Here is a 25,534-nt window from a genome sequence, read left to right as displayed (position 1 = left end):
CATTATTTGTTATTTTTATTGATCAACTGAAGAGAATTAACTTCAACTAGGTAACTCCTCTCGTCCCAAATCACACAGGGTATATGTGACGAGGCATACTGCGGCGTAGTGTGGATTACGCCCTTAGTTTAGCCAAGCGCGGATTAGTAGACTTCACACGCCTTTGAGAACATTATAGAGAATTCTCGGCATGAAGGTTTCATCACGATGGTTTTCTTCACTGTTTAATCAAGTGCAAGTGGTAATTAATTGCCTTAATTAAAAACGCACTTTACTCAAAAAAGTTAAGAATTCCCCGAAATGAAGTCCGAAGTGAGAACCAATAAGCTAACGTCGCTCTTGCTAGTAAGCCTCTCAATTTCTAAAAACAAAACTATGTTTAATGTTTTTTTTTTTAAACAATAGATAGCTTAGTTTCTTACTTTTAGACTGATGGTTTTGAGTTCTGCCAAGAGATAAAGGTCCATGAAGTACTCCTGGCAGAATAAGCATGCGCCCTTCCGCCTTCCATCGATGGTCGATGCCTGTAAACAAAATAAAAAAAAGTTAGTAAAATACTTAGTTTCCTGCTAGATTATACGTAAGCACTTTTTTTTTTAATCTGTTACTCAAGACTTTCTCCTCGTAATTTCTACGATATATTGGGCCCGTCTATGAATTATGTGTACGTTTAGACGGATATTGCACATTTAGTTAGACATCAATGAATTTCATGAAGACCTCGAACTTGGCATTTTTATATAACCTAAGCGGCCACATCCATCACAGTTTGAAGTTTAAAATATTTTTATTAAAAAAATGATTATTCCGTGAACTTCGTACTACCCATCATAAAGAACGCGCATCTATTGAAAGTTTCGAAAATAATACCCAATCCGGATAAGAAAGAAGAAAAGAAGAAGAAGGGATTCACACTTACTTTTAGAATTGGTTTTAACAACACGGTTTGACAGGTCAGTTAAATTTAACATTTGATTAAGATACAAAGGAGTTAAATTAAGGGTTTAACATTTACACTATCTTCGTCATACTAGTGAATATAATATGGTATCGGCAGTCTATATGTAGGCTTCCCGCTTAATTTGAAGTAAAATCAAAGGGAATGGGTGATATTCGAATAATTATAACCAACTTCTAAATTCAACTCACAGAATTAAGAACATACAGAAGCCGTGTACACGACTTATATTGAAGCATCAAAAACCACTTCACTTTAGAATAGTTTCCCGGACAAATCGTTCGTCACTTCATACAAATTAGCAGTTGACAGTATTTGTAACCTGAATACAATAATTACCTACTGAATGAGGATTCAGTCCCTTCTCAATTCTACTCAAATTCGATCAAAACGTTAGATTATAATATAAGTATATATTATATTAAAGATAGTGTCTTTCTCTTTGTATGATATATAGGCATATCGAGTAAAGCATGTGTTTCGATATTTAACAGAGATCGCGATCCTGGAAGCAATTTCTTACGTCAGTTAAATCGTAAGATGAAGACCTTCATTGAATATTCATGCGGCCATTGTTTCGTGACACGATGCCCCGTGACTAATCGTAACGGCTTGCGGTTTAACAAAAAGACTTTACTTTAAATGTACCGACTATTGTCTACTAACTACTAGGCTAAAATGTATAGTGAGTTATGATTCTTCGGATACGTCTACCATCTAGAAAAAGACTCTATAGCGCGCCTTGTTGAACAGGACCGGGTTGAGAGGCACCAGCAGGCCGATTATGTATCTCAGTCGACATCAAATCTAGCCAGCCACAGTTGAAAGTTGCCACCAGATAACCTATTTTGCATTCTGAATTTAAGTTTCCAACTGAGTTCATTTTAAATCTGTACGCCTCGTACGACATCCCCGGGTGAGACGAGACGAGACGTCAGTGACAACTATATATCCAGAATAGGTAATGGTGGAAATAGTAGGGTGGTACAAAATAATTCTGATCTGAAAATTTGAAACTTTGCATTTTTCTTACAGTGACCGTAAGAAAAATGCAAAGTTTCAAATTTTCTTTTATTATAGAGATATAAATCTAGTCCTTAAAATAAATATCGATATGAATAAATAATAGAATCATGTTTGATTGTTCGCCTATGCTTTTATTCGATTCGATTATCCACCAGCAATTATTTGGTTAAATGCACAAATATAATAAACCTTTCTCTTTATAATATTCATTGCTTAGTTATCCGTAAGATTAACGGCTTGTGGCAAATTAAAAAGAGAAATACCAAAAAAGTATAAAAAGATTATTAGAGAACGATAAAAACCGATATTACTGGCTACAGACGCTAGTAATTGTCGGGTTTAAATTAAAACCGGGGAACGAGTCGAAGTAACTTTTACTTTATAGAATATGTAGCCTTAGTACAAAGATTTTCTCGCTCGCAATCGTTTCGGAGAGTCGTTTTGGAGTATAGAAACACTTGATCATTTGAGTGAGGTGGATCTATTTACATTGTGTCGAAGCTCAAATTTGCCTAAAATAACCACTAAGAAGTTGAAATGGAGATGGGCTGGTCATACCATAAGAGGATAGGATAAATGGTGATATGGACATTAATGTCTGGCATACAGGTCAATTTACAAGGAAACGGGGCAGACCAATTCAAAGATGGGTCAATGACATTAAAACAGCTAGAAACAGTGGAAAAAGTTGGATCAGGCCTTTGCCAACAAAGGGCAAGCATATGAGCTTGCCGAGGCAGTTTGAAAAAGGAAACTTGTTAAAAATAAAGTGAACTTAGTTATAAACTTGTATGTAACCAAAATCAAACCACATCTGAATATAGGCTAATAATAAGTTATTATTAAAGCTCAAATTTCTTGACAATTCTATATAGCTCGGGATTTGACAAAACGTTTGTTAATTAAAGATCAGAAGTACAGGATTTGAGATTCTAAAATGAGTGTCATAAGGTCAATTGTACTTTAACGATACAGTGTTTAATATTCGAAAACGACTCCTCGAAGCGAGGCGAGCAAACCGTGTACTAAGGTCTGAACGATAGCGAACGGGTCTTTTCCTTTGGCAGCTCCATAGAAAGTAATCATTTGATGCTTGTTAGGTTGTTAGATAATAAATAACAAGATTACAAGCTGTCTCCGGTTGAAATTGATTCTTTATGTGATGTGATTTACCTTTTCCTCATAAGAATGATTTACCTTTTCTTCATTTTGAGTGGTAGCAGAGCTTTTTATGAGATAAAATTCAAAATTCAAAAATTCATTTATTTCAAGTAGGCCTAATATAAGCACTTTTGAAACGTCAAGTATGCATGTTTGTGTGACTCTACCACCGGTTCGGAAAGCAGATTCTACCGAGAAGAGCCGGCAAGAAACTCAGTAGTTGCTCTTTTCCAACATCAACATTTACAATCATTTTGCTATCTTGCGGGAGATGAGAGCGAGGCTGGCTGCTTCCATTCTACCTTGTCATTGAGGAATTCATCAAATGTATAGTAACCTCGCTGTACTAGATGCGTTTTTACACATTTTTTAAATGTATGCATTGGTAGGTCAAGAATTTCCTTAGGAATCATGTTGTAAAAGCGTATACTCAACCCCACAAAGGAGTTCTGCACCTTACGCAGACGATATGCAGATATCACTAATTTATGACCGTTTCTGGTAAGTCGATTGTTAATTTCAGCTTTTGATTTATAAAGAGTAATATTTTGCCTCACAAAGACTATATTATTATAAATGTATTGCGAAGCTACTGTAAGAATACCTATTTGTTTAAATTTTTCGCGAAGCGATTCGCGTGATCCAAGTTTATATATTGATCGTACGGCTCTTTTCTGTAGTATAAATATACTTTCAATATCTGCAGCTTTTCCCCACAGCAAGATCCCATAGGACATAATACTGTGAAAGTATGCGAAATAAACAAGCCTAGCTGTTTCAACATCGGTAAGCTGTCTAATTTTCCTGATTGCATATGCAGCTGAGCTGAGTTTACTCGCTAGGCTTTCTATATGGGTACCCCACTGTAGTTTACAATCTAAGGTCACTCCTAGAAAAACAGTGGAGTTTTCTATTTTAAGTGTTTCTCCATTTATTATGATGTTTTTATCAATTTTTTTTACGTTAGGCAAAACAAATTCCAAACACTTGGTTTTTTTTGCATTTAAAAGTAAGTTATTAACAGTAAACCAGTCTGACACATGTGACAAAGCACGGTTTACGTCGTCAAAATTATCTTTGTTTCTATCAGTCTTAAAAATGAGAGATGTATCATCTGCGAACAGTACAATCTCACAAGTGCCCCTGACATGGTGTGGCAGATCATTTATATACACCAGAAACAATAAGGGACCCAAAATTGAGCCTTGTGGGACACCCATTAAGGCAGATGATCCCTTAGACTTTATGTCTTTTACGCATACCCTTTGAACTCTATCACTTAGATAAGAGGCAATTAAATTGAGTGCAACGTTTTTGATGCCATAGTGGCTTAGTTTTAATAACAACGTTTTGTGTTCAACGCAATCGAATGCTTTGGACAGATCACAGAAAACACCAATGGCATTCTGCGAACGTTCCCAGGCATCGTAAATATGCTTTATGAGTCTTGCGCCTGCATCCGTTGTACTACGACCTTTAGTGAAGCCGTACTGCTCCGGATGAAGTAAGTTATTTACATTAAAATGATTTAAAAGTTGATAAAGTATAATTTTTTCAAAGACCTTACTAAGAGTTGGCAAGATTGAAATAGGCCTGTAATTGTTAAGGTCATTTTTATGACCGGATTTAAAAAGGGGTATTAATTTACTACATTTCATTAGGTTCGGAAAAATACCCATATCAACACATTCATTAAAAATTACGGCTAGATAAGGGGCAATAACGTCAATAATGTTAGAAATGACCATCACCGACATACCCCACAGATCACCGGTTTTTTTCAACTTTAATAACCTGAAATTCTTTACAATATCTATTGCAGATATATGTTTAAAATTAAATAAAACATTGCACTCTTTAACATTATCTCTCAATATACGCTGAGCTGCTATTGGTGAAGAGCTTAGAGAATCTGTTAACAAAATGGGAACATTCTGAAAGAAGTTTTCGAAAGTATTAGCAACCTCCCTGTCAGACGTCACTTTATTGTTATCAACAATAAGTTCAAAATCCACATCACGAGATTTAGTTTTTCCTGACTCGTAATTAACTATTTTCCAGGTTGTTTGTACTTTGTTATCAGATTTCATTATACTATATTTAATGTGTAGCGATTTCGCATTAGTGCAAACATTCTTAAATATTTTAGAGTATTTTTTTACGTGTTCTACGAAAGTTGGAGTATGATTAAATTGTTTTTCATCATACAGCTCATACAACTTCTCCCTACTTTTATATATACCTACAGTAGCCCAGTCACTAAATTTTAATTTATTACTGACATTGATGTGCTTAAAGTTGAATACTCTATTAAATTCGTTGTTTATAGTATTAAATAGTGCACTATAAAGACTGTCCGGATGAAAATGTTCGCACGCAATACCAGGGATTTTCGCAGAAATTTCACGTTTGAATCGCAATAATTTAGTCTTAGTTATTGGCCTACACTTTATAATTTGTCTGCTTTTATTGATAGTATTTAAAACAGTAATAAGTTGACCACAATGATCTGACCTTAAATTATTAATTATTCTTTTATCTAAAATGTCACAATTGAAAAAAATATTATCTAAGCAGGATGCTGAAGTTGCAGTTACTCTAGTAGGTTCACTAAAAGTGTGACACAAATTAAAACATTTAAATAAGTTAAGCAATCTAGCAGTTGTTGCATTTTCTAGTAAAATGTCGACATTGAAATCGCCACATACAATTACTTTTTTAGTAGAAAGACTCAAACGCTTTAGTACATCCTCCATGACATTCTCAAAATCGCTAAAATCACCTGAAGGGGGTCGGTATACACTCACTATTATAAATCGCTCCAGCTCCACACAAGACAGTTCTGCAATGCGTTCAACAGAAAGACCAACTATGTCTTTTCGTTCTTTACAAATTATATTATTACGTACAAAAATTAAAGATCCACCGTGAATTGCAGTCCTTCTGAAGAACGCCCGAGTAAGTACAGCCGCTATGCTTATTTCAACCAACAGACAGCAGTCAGCATGCTACTGCTACTACTAATCCCAGCGTGGTTGTCGGTGTAATTACATTACAGGCACATGAGGCTTAACACCTGAAGCTCAGGTTGATAAAGGTAAAACTTTGTAGCACGTGTACCTTGCATGCCCTCGATTTCGATTTTCGGATGGGAACTTGCCGATAACCACCCGAGGGGTTGTTACGTCGAAAGCGAGAGCTCGCGCTGAGAAAAGCTGGCATTGGGGGGAGAAGTGAAATATAAAAAAAAATAATAATAAGTCGTATTAAGTAGTAGTTTGTAATTATAAGTGATGAATTATTTATTATTTTTGTAACAACTTAAATTTCTTTTTAAATTTTTTGTAGCCCTATTTTGATGAAACATCTATAAGCGGAGGCTAAACTTCGCCACGATATATGATTTAATTTTTGTATTTCGTATGTAACAATAAAAATTAATAACTAATATTAATTTTGTAATAAAACAGTAAAATTAACGGACTTAAAAATAGGAGAGGTTATCTTTTCATTATGCAATATCTGATTCCTTTGTAAATTGTTCATATAACTTGTAGAAAACAATTTCGATGTTTCGCATCTGCCAGGCGTCCCGTGACAGCACACACATTTTTTTAAATATAAGTTTAGTAATTCGTTCACAATGATGTGGGTCTTGTGCTAATTCTATTTTATTTTTAGATGTCTTTTTTGTTATTTTTGTGCATGACTGTCTGTTGTCTCTAATAAATAAAATAAAATAAGTGGGGGAGGTGGACCCGAGGGTGCCTCCTTCGATGTGTTGCTCTTTTTATAGGCGATGGTTTGCCACTAAACATAAGGAGGGCGATCATCTTGGTCCGTTTATTTTGTTAGCTTTTATTTTAATTGGTCATTTTGTATTTCTTTCCAGTTTAGTTTTAAAGCAATTAAACAACCTTAAGACCTTCCTCAGAAATCAAACAAACAACAATTGCGTTCAAACAAAAAAAAATCTCAAGCTTTATTATTCGTATGTAATGGATAGATAGGAAAAGGACTCGCTAAGTGAATTAAAACATTTTTATTCGACTTTAAGTTTTGTTATTTGCTATGCCGCTAATCAGCATTGGAGCAGCGTGGTGGGATATGCTGCGGATGATGATGCTGTCAAGTTCACTAAAATACGGCATTAGATACAATATCTTAGTAATCTTTAGCGCCGCTTCCGTTAGAACCCTGATCCTTTTGTTAGAACAATGATTAAAAAGTGATAGTTATTAGTCATCAGTTCTTTACATTGTTCCAAAGTATGCACTCCCGACTAACAAAGGCTCTTTGAACCCTCATGAGTCATGACTCACTCGCTTGTGAGGATTTCAGGTCAAAGGGCTCAAATACGCGATGATTAGAACAACTTTCTACTGCTTCTCTACATGTAAATATATGCGAAGTGCGATTTACCGTTAACTTTGCAGGTGTAGGATTTGTTTGAGGTCATCAGTAACCTTCCTCTCTCGAATATAAATCTAATGACAGCGATGGGAATTTCATTATTCTGATAGATATAATTTATGGTTGGTATAATATTATTAATTATTTCAACAAATTAAACTTTATAGTACAGTAGTGATGGCTATGGTTTATGGCCAACCACTTAGTTTAGTTTAGTTAGTTAGTTCGAGTTTTGTGCGTTTGAGTTTAAAGAGAATAGACTTAAGTTTGAGGAGAATAGACTGCAGGTGGTACAAATTTTTAAACTACACACATGCGAATAACTAAACACTAATACATAAACTAGTTTACACAAATATATCAAAAGAACATAATATAATTGATAAATATAAAAATTAACTAATTATAACGTCAGTAGAACCGGAAGACCAATGAAGCAACGCGAAGGACCAAAGCTCTAATTTCAATCTCCCATGTAGAAGGCCTCAGCCCAGCACATACAGCAGAAGAGGTGGTAAATGCCGTCAACCGTGGACAAGTGAACCGGAACCATGCCTGTTTAGACATCGTAGTCGTAGTACCGATATTTATATCCCGACAAATTGGTCGACAACCGAACCTGGAACCATGCCTGTTTAGACATCGTAGTCGTAGTACCGATATTTAGAGTTGGGCTGTACTTTTCCACACATAACGCTTTGAGAAACATGGCAATTATTTTCAACCTGTCATTTAAGTTTAGTTTAAAGATTTAACACCTTTAACTTTTATTAAACGTACCCTTTTGCGCGATTTGCCAACAACCGACAATAAGCTAGTTGTACCGCGTACCTAGCAATTATACTAAACACTAGAGTTTCTAGAGCGATGCTATTTTAATAATAGACTTGTAGTGTGACGAGCGAAATATGTTTATTACCAACGTTGATATTGTTTTCATTTGCATGCGACGCTGGTCTCTGCATCGCGGAACGTAGAGTGACCACCTCGATCATTACTTAAGAGACGAAACACAAACTTGATTTAAACTAAAATATGTACACCAAAAAGACATACAAATATTCATTAGAGAAGAGCACTTTGGAGAAGGCGATTGGGCATCAATGGCCCAGGGCCACATATCAACAAATGGCCTGACAACCGAATATTTCTATGATTATGATACAACTTTGCAGCATCATTGATTAACTTGCGTTCTGCGCTCTCGGCTAGCTATCGTTGTCTATTTACATCTTTAACGTTCTCGACCTGCTCTATAAATTGTAATCTTTGCCGTTCAACGATGTTAAAAATGGAATTGGACATTTCATAGTTAACTGCATCATTCTACTTTAAAAATATCAAGGATATATATGTATGGCAGTTTTATTCATTGGTTAGTTGCTCACTCGGGACCCGGCCGATACTGGAACGTAGATACTCTTCCCCGAGCATTCTTAAGATTTCAGGTCGAATCAAGTTAAAGAAGTAGGGTTTCGTTGCATTGAGATACCGCTGATAAACCAGCTGAATATTGAGAAATAATGGGGGTTCGAATATGGTGAATGCTTGCGATGCATCTAGGTAACTTTGAGAAAACTCCTAAGTGAGAACTGAGGAAATATAATTATTTATTTTACGTAAACTGGAAAGCAATGCACGAAGGTAGCACAAAGGAAGAATAGATAAATAAATTTAAGGTAACACTTAAATTAGGTAAATATTGGAAAGTAAACAGGAGAAACGCTTTCGATACGGATTGGACTGATGGACTTTGAAGAAACAGTTGGACGCAGGAAAGGGGTGTCTTAAAAATTATTCTTCGGGAAAGCTTAAAAATTCCAATATCTTCAGATAATTTTTTCTTTAATTCCGAAAAAGCCTAGAAACTTCCATTATCTTCTGTAGATAAATGAAACATGGTGTCTCCGTAACCAATGACTGGGTAAAATAGAAACCAGGTGGTGCGATGGTGCGTAACGCACCTACATAGATCGTGACGCACTTCGTATTTACGATTAGAAACTGCAGACAATACAATTGATAATGTTCACGGTGGTGCCATGAAAAGCTGGTGGCGTCCTTTCTCATATTTGCATGCTAGATTAACGGCTGATTGAATAGTGATGTAATTTGTATGGTAATCAGTCACACGAGCGTATTTTGTATGTGGATGAATACATTAATTTTATTTATCCAGCTTTACTCTGAATTCTTTAAACACTCACATTTTTTTTCCAATGTATGTTGATCTCAAGGATTATTCAAATATTAAGGATAATTTTTATTCCACAACAGAAAGAGAGGCCTTCTTTTTGATAGCTATGTCAAGTTAAGTCATCATCCTAAAGTTTGTATGGATTTATGGATGTTTGTCAGTCTTTCACGCAAAAACTACTGAAATAATTTTTACTTCTACTTATTTTATTTCTACTTAAATTTGTAGTTGAGATAGGTTACACCCTAGATTATCTCATATGCTTTTTATCGAAAAATAATAACTCCCAGCGGGATTTAAAAAAAAAACCAATAAAAGTGGACCAAGCTGCGAGCTAACACTCAAATCTGCATCCGAGTTTTTGCATCGAGCAGTTACGTATTCAATCGCATTTAAAAATCTCATTGATTAATATATTTTATTTTTCTGTGACAAAAACAGAGAAGCAACAAGGATGCGCGGCGATGCGTTCCGTTAAAATCTAAATGTGTGCTACTTCATCCGTTTCTGTGATAAAATGCTCATTACATTATAAAAAAAATACACATAAATTATAACTTACATAATAATTTATAATGATCACGGACTCAACGAGCTGCGACGGTTATAATAATTAAATTATTTATGATTAGGCAATAGTAAACATTCATTATAACGAAGACACTTGCATACGGTAGGGCACATTTTTCGACTTCATGGGCGTTTATCACTTTCTATTTTTCAAGGTTTGCCAAAGTGTCGTGAAAGCTATTAATAACTCACTGAAGTTTTAAAGTAAGTGGTTACATAGCGGTGTAGCGCTGATAGCCCAATGGGTGGGACTTCGGCTTCACTTTCGGGAACTCGGCCCGAGTTTGAACCCCCACCTCTAACTTTTCTAAGTTATGTGCATTTTGAGCAATTAAAATGTCACTTGCTTTAACGGTGTAGGAAAACATCGGGAGGTAACCCTCAATGCGTGAGAGTTCTCCATAATGTTCTCAGTTGTGTGGGGTGCAATGCGCACTGGGCCAGCGTGGTGGACTATGGCTTTGACGCCTTATCATTGCTGCAGGAGGCACGGACCCTGTAGTGGGCCGGTAAAAGGTTGATATGATGATGATGAAGTGTGGGTAAATACAAACAACAGCCTTAGTTCGAATAAGGATCACAACAGTCCTGGTAAATGTAAATGCGTCCTGGTTCGATAAAACTGATATACTTTGCTATTTTTTTTACGTGTATATTGAGATGGGTTTTACCTGAATTAAACCATTATTATTATTATTAAAACATTGTTAGGTATTGGATTTTTCCATTGATAAATAATAAACTAGATGCGTCATCCAAAAAGTGTCGGTGAAAAGTAAGATTTCCCACACGATTTGGGAGCTTATTTTAGTTACCTCATTTGCTAGTGAAAAAGCCAATGTGTTCATCATTTATATACTGGATAGAAGCAGGCATACATAGCTTTACGGAAATCCATGATATATTACGAAAATTTTGTCTTAATTTGCTATTTTCCGCGAAAAGCAGGAGAATCTGTATGGTGTAGTTTATCATTTCTTCAATCCTTATACTCGACACCACGGTTCCGGTTTCAGAGCGAAACATGCGTAGAGTTTACATTGCCGCGGATCTGTTTGGTGTGGAGTATAAGGATTGAAGAAATTCTAAATTACTCCACACAGATTCTCCTGCTTTTCGCGGAGTACAGCAAATTAAGCTTAATTTTCATAATTCTTCATTTATGTCTGAAAAAGCAATGAAAGTAAGTGAACGGAATACCATATTTTAAGTGATGACAGACACATTATAAGTCAATTAATATTTTGAAAGGCAGGCAGATCAGAACACAAAAGTCACCAACCCTCGATTTCCCGTGGGTGTCGTACAAGGCGACTAATGGAATATAATGGCAGCTTTCTCTGTGCTACTACTACCATCTACTGCGATACCCGTTGAGAGGCCTTTAGCCCTGTATTGGACTGTTATAGGCAATTGATTGATTAAATATTTTTACGCACTCAACCATAGAAAAAAACACAAACACTTCTTCTAGGTTTTCTCTGGTATACTGCACATAAAATATTATATACGATTACAAGCAAGTTCAGTGGTATGCCAGTTAAATGAAGTTCACGACCTCCCTGGTGCAACGGTGAGCGCTGTGAATTTAAGTAGGAGATCCCGGGTTCGATTCCCGGCAGGGACAATTTGTAATTTCCGAATTTTCTCTGATCTGGTCTGGTGGGAGGCTTTCGCCGTGGCTAGTTAGCCCTACTCCTTAACAGGTTAGCCCCAGTGGCGTGCACTTCATACATGCACAAAAGCACTGCATACCCTAAAATTGATATATATATCTCGTATAGCGTGAGTATTTCTGCAATTTTCCTGCTGCATGCATACCCTGGTAAGAAACCAAGTGCACGGCACTGGTTAGCCCGCTACCATCTTAGACTGCATCATCATTTATGACCAGGTGACATTGCAGTCAGTAACTTGCATTGGAACAAAAATGAAAAATTCTATGAAGCACATACTAATCGGTTTTTTTGCGACATCGTACCGGAACCCTAATCACCGTCACAATAATGTAAACTTATATGTATGAACGCTTCATAGACAAGTCGACTAGGCTTATAACCTACAAAATATTTTGGTTTCAATAAATAAATAAGTGCCTGTGATAGGCGATAGATACATGAATAAAGAATTTTTGAATTAGAATTTGGATACACCAGCAATACTTAAAGACTCAGAATGCCTCTCTCTCTATATCAAAAAGAACTATAATAACTATACCAAGATAAACTAGTTGTACTCCGGCCGTGACAATACTAGGAAGTAACGGTGCAGACTTCGAGCCTCGCTGCAGCGGAGGGGCTCAAAAACAACAAATGAATTGCAACGCCAAATAACATAGGCCAAGAGCCGGTGAACTATTTATCATTAGCTAACATAATCAATTTAAACTCATTAGCAGTTTATGATTAACTAGCTATTAGCCCTATTTTTTTTAAGATTTTTCTGGATTAAGAGTATCATAACATTATGTGCATCTAAATAACCTATTTTCGTTTGTTGGCAAGCGAGAAAGCGGTTGGGCGCTAAGCGTGTAAAACGAAAAAAACAATCTTTTTCTAGTTACATTTTGTGATGACTTTAGACAACATTTTTTTTTGGACCTAGTACATCAATAAACTTATACATTTTTCATTCTTTACTGAGGATTACTTCAATTCTGGACTACCACCCTCATTGAACGATTATGAGTAACGCCTACTTTATTAAGTATAATAAACTTTTGAGATGAATCATGTGCCCAAACAGTATAACAGACATCCAACTCTTGCAAATCAACATTAAAGTGAGACTTTTTAATTAGTTTCGAACAAATATGAAATGTGAAAGTTTTTATTGTTTGATTGTGCTTACTTTACGGTTTATTGGTTCTGCAACATAAAACACAAGTACTACAAAAAGAAAAATAGGTGGAGGTAAATAATTAAGAAGTAGTGTAGGTACAACTAATCCTTTCAATTGCACCCATATGCAGAATCAAAATGGTTGCGACAGAGCATAGTGCTGCAGATTTTTAAATATAAACCTGAGCGGTGATATTCGGCTGAAACTAAACCATCATCCAGGTCCTCGCAGCTGCAACCCGCACCTATTGGAGAAAAATGTCTGCAGAAACACGATGTTAACATAAATAAAGAATAACATTAGTGCCCTAAAGACCATCGGCACAGGTAGTGTATTTAAAGAATTTGATACGCGTTGAACATATAATTCACCAGCTCCCAGAGCGGCAGCGTGGCAGCTCGACACGAGATTCAGACACACGGCCAACCAGGCGTGGCAAACAAACATACAAGTCAACGACACCTCCCGAACATACAGCCACTTTCAGTTTCATGAAAACGAAAGCGGCTCATACATCTCCTGTATGTTGGCAAACGCGCCATTTTTGTCTACACCGCTTGCAAAAACTCGATAATCCGTCACGGAGCTGTGCGCAGGCGCATCTAGGTGGCCTAGCTCAGCCATTTATGTCACTCAAGATGGGTTTGAATCAAACCACTTACTTTTAAGGTAATGGCTAACTATGAAATTTGGCTTTTTAGTTACATTGCAATAATTATTATTTCCAAATAAATTATAGTCTAGAAGAATTAGGGCCTGTTTCACGATCACCCGATAAGCTTTATCCGATTCATAAATTTAACGTTTTGATTGTTTTTGTATTGAAAATTTGTCAAAATGCTAATTTTATACAAAAGTAAAAGTTAATTGGGTGATTGTGAAATATACCTAAATTTAAAATAATATTTATTTCCATCCGTTTTGCTTCATTCTGGACTACGTCAACGGAAAAGACGAAGACCAAGGCAGAGATGGATGGACCATCCGCAAGGCAGAGGAAATGTAAACGAGTATGAGATAATGAGGTGATGGCTGAACCAATTGAGTGGATGAAGATACGTGGAGCCTAAATAGCGTGGGAGAAGAAGTAACTGGACGGATCCGGAGTTAAGAGCGAAAATGCACTCTACGCATAATGCTAAGTCTCAGAAATTGTGCAAGTCAACAGATCCTGGGGATGCTGCGATATCGGAGTGAAATGTGTGTTCACATTTATAAAAAAATATAAATTGCATCATGCAGATTGGCCTGGTTTTCGCGGATGAGACTTAATGTATAAAATGGAATTCCGTAAAATAACGCCTGCTTCTATCCAATATCTAATATGACAAAATAATAATCGTCAATATTGGGCAATTCGCATTTGAGCAGCAAGGAGTGGTAAGCTTTAGGATACATGTTTCGTATGAGTGAGTGTGAGTATGAGTGAGCATGAGTATCTAGCAGTGTGACATTACAATAGGACGAGGATGATAATTACGAGATCATAAACAGACATCTTAATTTTATAAGCATGCTGGAATACGCAATACTATATGTACATTGATGCAATTGAAAGGATTTACAATAACTTTCTGCGTTAAATAAAACGTCATAATTTATTTGATCACAGTATATCTGCTACTGGAAATGTACGTGATTTAATTAAATGTTGTTATATAAAATAATACACAATTTAGTTGACTCCCCACTTCTTCTAAGTAATATTGTTTTTGCATGTCGTAGGTTAGACGACTTAGGTTAAATGCTAGACGTCAGTAAACCTCCCATTGCGTGGGCCTGATGGAAGACAAGGTATTCGGCAAATAACTTTTTATCTCGTGCCTGGAATGCTTTCAACAGCAATTATTGTGAGACAGTCATTTTTCACGTCAAAATTGGCACTTTAAGGAATAAAGAGAAGAAAAGTAATTTTGGCAAAATAAGCATTATAAGCTTTTAAAGTTTTTTTTTTTAAATAATATAATTCTCGCTTGGCACTTTATTCCTAAGCAATTGTGGTTGATGTTATCGTTTATGCATAACTAGGTTGTGGAAACTTCATTGGTTTATGGGATATAAAAATACGGCATTACGCTTATGTGTATAAGTACCTACTGTTTGTTTCCCTTGAAAAGCTAATAAATAAATATTTACATCTTAAACTACACAAATAATTAGATTTACATTTTAAACTATACTAACTCACTTAAATCTAAGTAAAGATTAAGATAGATCTCAAACCAGCATCCACAGATCATTGACCCGTGTCGGGAAAAGCGCCCAGCACATGACCACGGCCCAACCGCCCAACCTTACAGACCGTGAAAGTGTGGTCTTTAATTACCTGCAACCCGTCTCTCCTTACAAGCTAGAATGTCTCTGGAATTTGTAATTCCATCTATGTAGGTTTCATAACTGGCAGACTTTATTATAATTGATACAGGTTTCGTATTGGAAGTGGGAAATGTGACTTTTTTACTGTCCAAACTATAACTACGACTCAACTCAGAACATTCAAAATTTTTTGAAAACAGTGTACTTACGTTGGAAATGAAAGAAATAAGATAGATACAGAGGAAGGACCCACTACCGTCCCTGAAAGCAGCATTATAATTTTAAAACAAGAACATCAACAATATTAAAATTTTAAAGTTATATGAATTTGTAGGAAATGCTGAGCACACCTTTAAGTGGCTAGTGTCACTGATTAGACACGAAATATTTGTAACATTTCCTTTAATATGTTTTGTGAACAAACTGTTGGATTTCCTTTAATATTTCTTTATATAAATAAGTCTTGACAATCTCAACTAGTGTTAATTGATTATGCAGTATGATGGCAAGCGGGCTAACCTGCTAGGCATATGGCAGTTATATTAACTCTGTAAATAGTAGTCTGTATTTAGTGTAGAGTAGTAGGAGTATAGTAGTAGTGTTGTTATATTAACGGTACTGTTTTCTTCATTGGTTGCCTGGAAGGAATCGCTATGAAGCGATAAGGCCGCCAAATTGTATACGTTGTTTTTTATACTTTTCTTTTTTAATGTACTTTTTGTGGTTTGCAATAAAAGTATATTCAATCATTCATTAACTTAAACACATAATTTATACCGCAGAATCGTACTGGAAATCTAAATCACTTGCCGGCACGGCTTTGTCGGTAGGGTAGTACTAGCTACAGCCGTAACCTTCCACCAGACCCAAAAAGTTAAAGACAAAATGAGAAAAAATGCACATGCTATATATGTATATTAAATAACTTTCACCAAATCGCTTTAATAACTTCAGCAGTACAGGAAGATTATCTTAAAGATTATGTAATTACAAATCAAGATTTATTATTACAATTATCAATTACGCCAGTTGTAGTAAAACTGATAGTGCACTGCGAACACAATTAGCCGGGCAATATACACCGAAAGTGTAAAGCGAACTGGGTATGATATAACAAATGAAGATCTCGCATGTACTAGTCAAACAACTGTCTACGGCGCCGTTTGAGTTTGATAAATGTTCTTATTCAGTTTTACTCCGCGTTCCTGAAAGCATCGCGTGACGATTCGTTTCGGTCAAAGTGAAATTCGATACCGTCCGCAATCTACATTGCTTGGAGCGTTTCCGCGCGCACGGACGCAAATTACGACTGTTCACTATTTTTGACTGTATACTTCTTTTGGCGCGTTAGGGAAAAATGATGAGAGTAAATTTTTACGATGCGCGCGCACACCGTCACATAAAACCGACACCCTGAAGTAAGCTGTAGGCTTGACAGTGTACACTTTCAATGTTAAAGTCTGCGGACTCATTCTGGTGATTTAATTGTACAAAAATCTGAAATTTTAATGTTGAGTTAAACTTGGTTTTCCGATAATGAGTATATTACTATTCCAAATTTAATTATGTAGAAATAGTATATTTGTAAAATTTAAATAAACTTTATTTCACTAGATTATGCGTTAAAATAAAACTTTCAATGTATTAAATACTTTTTTTCTACAAACGGAGAATAAGGCGAAAGATAAAATTTTTGAATAGATTTTTAACTTGTATACTGATTTTTAACTTCTAACGCGTGTACATAAGTACACTCACATTGTTTTATTTTTTATTTTCCACTACAAGTCAGCGCTTTACTGCAATCTCATCTGGTAGTAAGTGATGATGCACTCAGGGTATGCACAGGGTATGCAAATGATATGAAATGAAGAAAAACTCCAGTACGAGTTATAAAAACTTAAGAGTAGGCTTTTTATAACTTTCACAATGGCTATCCTAAAGTTTTATATAGCTCGTACCGGAGATTTTTTTATTTTTTTTATTTTCTGCCCGCTTAGTGGATACCCTGTGCATACCCTGTATGCAGGCCACTGGATGCAGTCTATGGTGATAGCGGGTTAACCTGTTAGAGTATGGTGGTCACAACTCTAATCGGTTTCTACGCGACATCGCACCGGAACACTAAATCGCTTAGCAGCACGTCTGTGTTGGTAGGGTGGTAACGAGACACGGCCAAAGTTAATACTAGATATAATAGCTTCATCGGGTCAAGATAAGACACTCATCGCCATCATCAGTCTATTACCGGGACATTACGGGCTCAGGTATCTTAGGAACGTTAAGGGTTAATGCTATCATCATAAACCCATTAAAGTCCCACTACAGGGCACGGGTCTCTCCCAATAATGAAATTCAAAAAATTCAAAATTCATTTATTTCAAGTAGGCAAAATATAAGCACTTTTGAAACGTCAAGTCTGGCCGTTTGTAGTGACTCTACCACCGGTTCGGAAGGCAGATTCTACCGAGAAGAAGCCGCCAAGAAACTCAGCAGTTGCTCTTTTGCAACATCAACAATTTACATTTTACATTTGTATGAGTTGTAATGAGCAGGGGTTAAGGCCATAGTCCTCCACGGTGGCCCAGTGCGGATTGGTGGATTCCACACACCTTTGGGAACATTATGGAGAACTCTCAGGCATGTAGGTTTCCTCGTGATGTTTTCCTTCACCGTTGAAGCAAGTGATATTTAATTGGTCGAAAGGCCATGGTCCACCATATTGGTAGACTTTACACGCTCTTGAGAATATTATGGAGAAATCTCAGGAATGCAGGCTTCCTCATGATGTTTACTTCAGCGTTAAAGCAAGAAGAGCGATTAAATATTGCTCATTAGTTGCGATTTAATTATATGATGCTTAATTTTAATAACTACTGCCAAGAACTAAATACGTCTTCAAATAAATAAGCATTTCAAAGAATACTGGGGTTTCCATTAAATACAACATTGGTACGAAATTCTTGCCGAAAAAATGTTATACACAAGATACATTTTGTTTTGGCTGGCAAGATTATTTAAGTTTAATTGCCAAATAATAAAATAAAAATAGGTAGGAATCCTCTTTTTATTTTATTATTTGGCAAGGGTATCAATATCGATTTATTAATTCACTTGCTACTTTAGTTTTGGAATTGTTCAGCTTTCATGATTTTACTAAATGGACACAAATAGTAAATCAGATAATAGCAGAAAGAAAGCTGATTTGTCTAGAATATGAAAGGCTTTACGATACTATTTGGTTTGTTTTGAGATAGGCACGTGCTGACCGGCTGACCGCAATTTCACCCGAAGGAAAGTGATTGATGAAGTATAAACGGACAAAGCTAACAAAAATATTCATGTACTGAAATAGAAATAGTTATAGCATATGAGTCATCATTATATGGACCCATTACGGGATCACTACAGGGCAAGGGTCTCCTCTTACATTGAGAAGGGGTTAAGGCCGTAGTCCACAACGCTGGCCCAGTGCGGATTGGTGGACTCCACATACCTTTGAGAACAATATGTAGAACTCTCAGGCATTTATTTATTTTTGTATTTGTACACAACAATTAGAAAAAAAAATGGACACAACAAGAAGAAACTTCAAAGTAGAATACAAAGGGCGGCCTTATCGCTTAGTAGCGATCTCTTCCAGGCATGCAGGTTTCCTCACGATGTTTTCCTTCACCGCAGATTAATTACTTAAAATGCGCATAACTTAGAAATAGTGAAGTCGAGCTCCTACCGACTGCGCTATCACCGCTATAATGAGTATATGAAATAAATAGGCAAATAATATAGGACTGAACAAAACTATTTAATATAGCTGATGGGTTTTAGAATATTGAACTGGCTGAACTGGCACTGTTGAAACGATATAATATGGAATTACATCATTCCTTAACCTGGCCAGTTTAGTTATGCAAAGTATATGCACACACAAGGATGAGTTGTCAAGTTAACATAATGTAGGCCCCGGAAGTAGGAAGGCGCGGCCAACTGCACAATCTCACTTTGTCCGGTGTTGCAATGTGTCGCTACATCTGTGGGTACGAATGCGATATATACTTTATAACGTTATAATGTATAAAATCATCATCATCATCACGAGCCTATAACATTCCGCTGATGGTCTAAAGGCTTTGCGAAAGGCTTGGAGGGTTTGCATATAGACGGGTTGGAGATCGCAGTATATGGTAGTAGTAGCACAGAGCATGCTGCTGCCCGTTCATATTTATATTCCCTTAGTCGCCTCGTACGACGCCCGCGGGAAGATGATGGGCGGAAAAAACTGTATTCTTATCTTATATATTACTAGCTGTTGCCCGCGACTTCGTCTGCGTTTGATTTTGTTATTTGATGTAAGTAGCATTGAATTTAGTTGTAGATCTAAAAAAAAATTAAAGTATTCAGTATCGCTAAGCCTGAAATGTGGGGTTTGCTGCTGTCCGCTGAGGAGTTCTGCCCTCTATCTCCTACCACAGTTTGGGCTAAATTAAACACATATTATAACCTCTATAGTACAAAAATAATTATTTAAATCGGTTATAATTTGTCGGAGTTATGGTGTAAAATCGTCAAACACTCATCCCCTCTCCCAAAGGAACCGAGCTTAATGTCGGGATAAAAAGTATCCTATATTACTTTTAACACTTCCAAGAATATGTGTACAAAGTTTCATGTTTAGTAGTTTTTGCGTGAAAGCGTAACAAACAAACTTACATTGACCTTTATAATATTAAGTAGGTATAGGGATAGGGATAGTAGGGAAGTAGGGATAGGGATATGACTTGAAATAAATTTTGGTGCGAGAAGCAGGCGTTACTTTGCGGAAATCCATGATATATTATCAAAATTAAGCTTAATTTGCTATAGTCCGCGAAAAGCAGGAGAATCTGTGTGGTGTAATTTATAACTCCTTCAATCCTTATACTCCACACCAAACAGATCTTCGGCTATAATAATTGTTAAGTCACTTAACAATTGTTAATTTTGATAATGGCCTAAGAGTATGTCTTTTTTCATAGTAATAATTTGAAGGACCAAATAAACGGCCTACCTGATGGCAAGAAGAAAAACCATGGCAAAACAAAGCAACAGTTCACAGAGCCTCTAAGGAATACACACTATGAAGAGCCGTGCGGTGACGTGCACTTCAAACATGCATAAAAGCACTGCCTATCTCAAAGTTTTTGATTTTACTGGGACTATTATCAGACTTTTTGCCTACCCTGGTTAAAAAGCACAGCGCTACAGCCTCCCATATCCATGAACCTGAGGCGTTGGTGTTAAGCCTCATGTGCCTGTAATCACACCGGCAACCACGCCCTTCAGACTGTAATACAGCATTGCTGCTTAGCGGCAGATATAAGCATGAGGGTCCCCGGTGGAGCTCTGTCACAAAAAGCTCTATCTACAAGTAAAATTCAGAAGAAGGTACGAAATATGAACTTCTTCTGAACTCAAAAATAGAACGAAATGTAGACGACAAAAACTTTACTACCACATATACATATAAAAAGCTTCATACCAGGGTCAAACACAAGTCACATTCGTCAAATAGCAGAGCAAAAGAACTGTAAGCTCAAAGCATCCCATATAAAACGCCTTGAAAACTAATTTCAAAGAAATATAAGTTCCGATATTTGTTCTTGCGCACGACATAAATATTTGAACTAAAGAAAACGCATGTATAACATTCTTAAGACTTTAATGGAATAACTTCATTAGTAATGCTTAAAGTAGCTCGGGTATCGCACAATCGCTTTATTCTAATACGCTTAGCTTTCTTACGTACAAATTGCAACGTTATCTTCACTCGTGATCGGGGAACATCGATTCCTAGAGATCCAACTTAAGGTCAAAGAATCCCTGGACTCGGGATGTGGTACTTAGAAGTATTTTCAATAGCTTCATCTAGGGTACTATAGTTGGCTGGTGCAAGAAGATATGCTTAATTATACCATTCAAAGATGCTGCAATTAGACCATAGCGCGAGAGCATTTTTTTTTTTGTATACCTTCCCTCGTTTTTATGTTTATTTCTTGTCATGGACGAGCGGTGTTCTTCTGACACAGGGGAAAGGAAGGCTCCAGCCATTAACGTTTGTTATTTTATTTACCCAAATAAACTATTTTTATTTTATCATTCTTTTTATAGTTCAACGGTTCAACGTTCCATACCACGATAGTATTTGGGATGTGTCGATATTCCGATCTCGTTGGCATAGATCGTGGTCACGACGGGACAGGATTTTTTTCTATACTTCAACATTTTTACATGTGTATGTTTCAAATCATTATCGGCTTCTACCATTACTATGTTACTTTTGTTCTCTGTTACTAAATACGAAGATTTATGCCCGTTTTCACTAATGAGGAACAAGGCAATGCCTAAATAAGTAACGCCTAATCTAAGGACATTCCTAGGCATACATAAACCGTCCACCAACAATAATCATCTAAGAGTTGGTTTTTTTTTTATAGACATATCCTAAATCATTAGGCATTCGATTTATGCGATGTCTAGGGTTAGTGAAAACGGGCATTAAGCTAGTAGTTCTCGAAGTCTCTACCAACATCAACATGTTAAAATACATTAACGACTAGGTTATCTTGTACTTATTAATATATTTACAGCTGCAATTCTCAGTAATCTCTGTGTTAGCGATATTACGAAAAAACTGACTCATAAAGTTAATTTTGTAACACATGGCTTTCTGCTGACCTTAAAACTATGTATGTTATATATTATATTGAAGCATTATCGTCATACATGACTCTAGTATACCTAACTTCTTTGATTCTCATATCTTCTGTGTCGATTTAAAGACTCCCATAGCTCCGCCTTAAGTCATATTATTAAAACTATTATATATATTTACCTAAATTTTATAGTTATAAATTGGAAATGTTAATTTACCTGCTTAAATTTTCGAAACCGATATGGTATTAAGAGACTTTTTAAGTTTTTTTAAATTTATAACTATTTGTTAAACAGAAGTTGTGATCATCATCATATCAACCAATTGACGTCAATTCCAACATAGGTGTTTTGTAGGAAGTTCCAAATACCACTGTCTTGTGCCGCTTGGGTCAAGCCGCTCCCCGCGACTCGCTTGGTGTTTTCTGTCTACCTCAACGGGGGTCTACCAACGCTGCGTTTACCGATGCGAGCTCGCAATTCCAGCACGTTGGAACCGCAACGACCATCGGTTTTCAAAACGAAAGTAGTTTTAGACACTACAATTTGTCACTAAGTTGGTAGAAATCTGTTATTTGATGTAAAGCAGATCTTTAAGAATAAATAAAATAACAAGCATGTGCAATTTATCCACTATGTTGGTAAGTATCCGAATAAAGATTTAGTCAGATTTTTTTAAAGCACGCATATTATCCTAATACGTTATCTGACTAATCCTCTACCATCTGCACGCAATGACCTTATATTGTTTACTTTATTATTCCCTCTCATATTATAACACATTCTGATGATCTCAGCTATAGTATAGTCATGTGTGATGACAATGATATCACGACCTCGCCTCAGCAAGTACACGTTCATGGAATGATGATTGAAGGAAATTCTGAACACGTCAGGATACATTTTCAAAGCCTTATTCATAATGGTCATAATTTTATGATATCTACCTATATATTAATGCGTGAAGCAAAAACTTTGTATCCCCTTTTACGAAATTTGCGCGGACGGAGGAGTATGAATTTTACCAGACGTATAGATTATGTAGACACGGAGTGCGGAATGCTCATATGTATTTATATTAATATTACACATAGCATTCGTTAAGTCAATAAAATACACATTACGCACACACTACCATGTATATTGACACAAGAACGCATATATCTTTTTTTAATTATTTTAGGATTATAATTTGTTTAAAAAAACAGGCAAATTGTAGCCTTGACGAAATCAGTGATTAAAAAGTATACTCTTTGACACTAGAACCTTAATATTAATGACACCAGAAATTATCATTAAAATTAATTATAGTCGATTTTTTCTGTCACCTCACCTTTAATCTCACCTGGTAGTGATGTGGTATGATGGTAGCGAGCTAGCCTGTTAGGGAGTATGGTAGTCATATCCCTAATTGGTTTCTACGCGACATCGCACCGGAACACTATATCGCATAGCGGTACGTCTTTGTCGGTATCGACCAGTAGGCAACCACTATAGTTAATATTAATTACAGTGCATATTGACGTAAGCAAGTAGCAATAAGCATTCTGGTTGTATTTTAAGGAGGATTGTGTACACTTTGTACTGTTTCACTCATCTTTCACTTAACTATTTTAACGGTAAAATTAATGACAAGCAGATTAATCCATTCCATTCCTTTCTCCCACAATGAGAAGGGTTTTGGCCACAAAGCTGGCCAAGTGCGGATTAGTGACAGGCAGATTAATATTGAATGAATGAATGAATGAATACACTTTTATTGTTCACCAAAGAAACAAAAAGTAGTTACAAAGATAGAAATACAAATCAAGAGAGTACAATTTGGTGGCCTTATCGCTACATAGCGATTTCTTCCAGGCAACCAATGGCGTAAAAGGAAATAACATAGAAAATTATTTTGTAAGGGGGGCATTATTGATTAAGGGGGGCGACAATAAATTAGGTAAGGTTTTTTTTTTAAATGTTCTGTCCCTCCCTCCTCCCCTGGTGAGATGTCGTAAGATTTTCATTTGGGTTTCTTACGAAAACGCGTTGGATTGTTATTGTAAAAAGAAAAAAAAATGCTTCGTGCTTTCATTTACGACTACTTAGTTAGGACTCGTTATCAATATTACTGAGAGTTTAATTATAATTGTAATAAAAATTTAACAATGGAAAATTGCGTGATTTTTGCCGAGACCCCTCTCCAACGTAAGAGTCAAGTCACTATTTTGGAAAAAATTTATAACGATGTGGAAGAATAAATTGCATCTCTTATTTATGAGGTTAGGCATAAGATCACAAACTTTACAACGTTTTATATTATATCGTTATCAACCTCGGTAAAGCAGACCAAATATTGCTTTACCTATACCTGCATAAAAAAGATAATGTGGTCATTAAAAAACACCGACATTCATGCGTTAAGTACTGATCACTAAACTATTCAGTAATTTACGTTATACCCAATGTCTTTTATCTTCGAAGTTCTTTATGAGATCTGAGATTTTTTGACGACCTGGCGCAGTGGTAAACGCTATGGTATTATGAGTGGAGGTCATTGGCTCGATCTCCAGCAAGGGCCGTTTGGGAATTAATAATTTCAGAATTTTCTCTAGCCTGGTCAGAATCTTCGGCCGTGGCTAGTAAATTAGAAATGGATTAAGGGTTCGGGCTTAATATAACTTACCCCTATCAGTTTAGCCGACTACAATCTTAGAGTGCATCATCTCTTAACACCGGGTTAGATTGCAACCAAGGATAACTTATAATGGAATTAAAAAAAAAAAACTTATAGTTTTAATAGGACCTAATAGACGTTCATCATATTAACCTATTACTGGTCCACACCCATTACAGGGCACGGGTTTCCTTCCACAATGAGAAAGGGTTAAAGCTGTCGTCCACCACACTGGCCTAGAGCGGAATGGTGGACTCCACACACCTTTGAGGACATTATGTAAAACTCTCAGGCAGTTTTCCTTCACCGTCCAAGCCAATGATATTTTAATTATACTTAAAACGCACATAACTTCGAAAAGTTAGAGGTGCGTGCTGGGATTCGAACTCGGCCCCCCGAAAGTCAAGCACATTTAAAAAAAAAAAAAAAACCTTCATGTTTTTTTACAAATTGATCGTGATAACGATCGTGTCGAATTAATAACTTAATTTTAAAAGCCGATAGAAAATAAAGAGGCTCTAAGCTAACTAAGGAAAGGTTACAAGTTTGCGCGGGAAAGGTTATAACCAAAACTCGGTACAAGAGTATTCGGTAGGTTAGGCAACATAGAAAGGATTGTTCATACACTTGACCTTATGCGTTGCGAAAGACACGAAACAGGGTCGAAAACGTGAACAGCCTGTTTATATTCTCAAATTGTGCC

At 36.3% G+C, this 25,534-nt stretch overlaps 1 protein-coding gene across 2 annotated transcripts in view; it reads right to left on the bottom strand.

The window, feature by feature from the left end:
- The window catches only part of LOC120631034 (chloride intracellular channel exc-4), a 75,282-nt gene that overhangs the window by 10,236 nt on the left and 39,512 nt on the right, over positions 1–25,534 (bottom strand). For both annotated transcript variants that reach the window (XM_039900428.1, XM_039900429.1), the window contains exon 2: positions 423–524. In XM_039900428.1, coding sequence (XP_039756362.1) covers positions 423–524 — 102 coding nt within the window. The remainder of the gene's footprint in view (positions 1–422; positions 525–25,534) is intronic.

This window comes from Pararge aegeria, chromosome 17 (assembly GCF_905163445.1).
Source record: "Pararge aegeria chromosome 17, ilParAegt1.1, whole genome shotgun sequence".
Taxonomy (NCBI): Eukaryota; Metazoa; Arthropoda; class Insecta; order Lepidoptera; family Nymphalidae; genus Pararge; species Pararge aegeria.
This window is presented reverse-complemented; position numbering and strand designations above follow the sequence as displayed.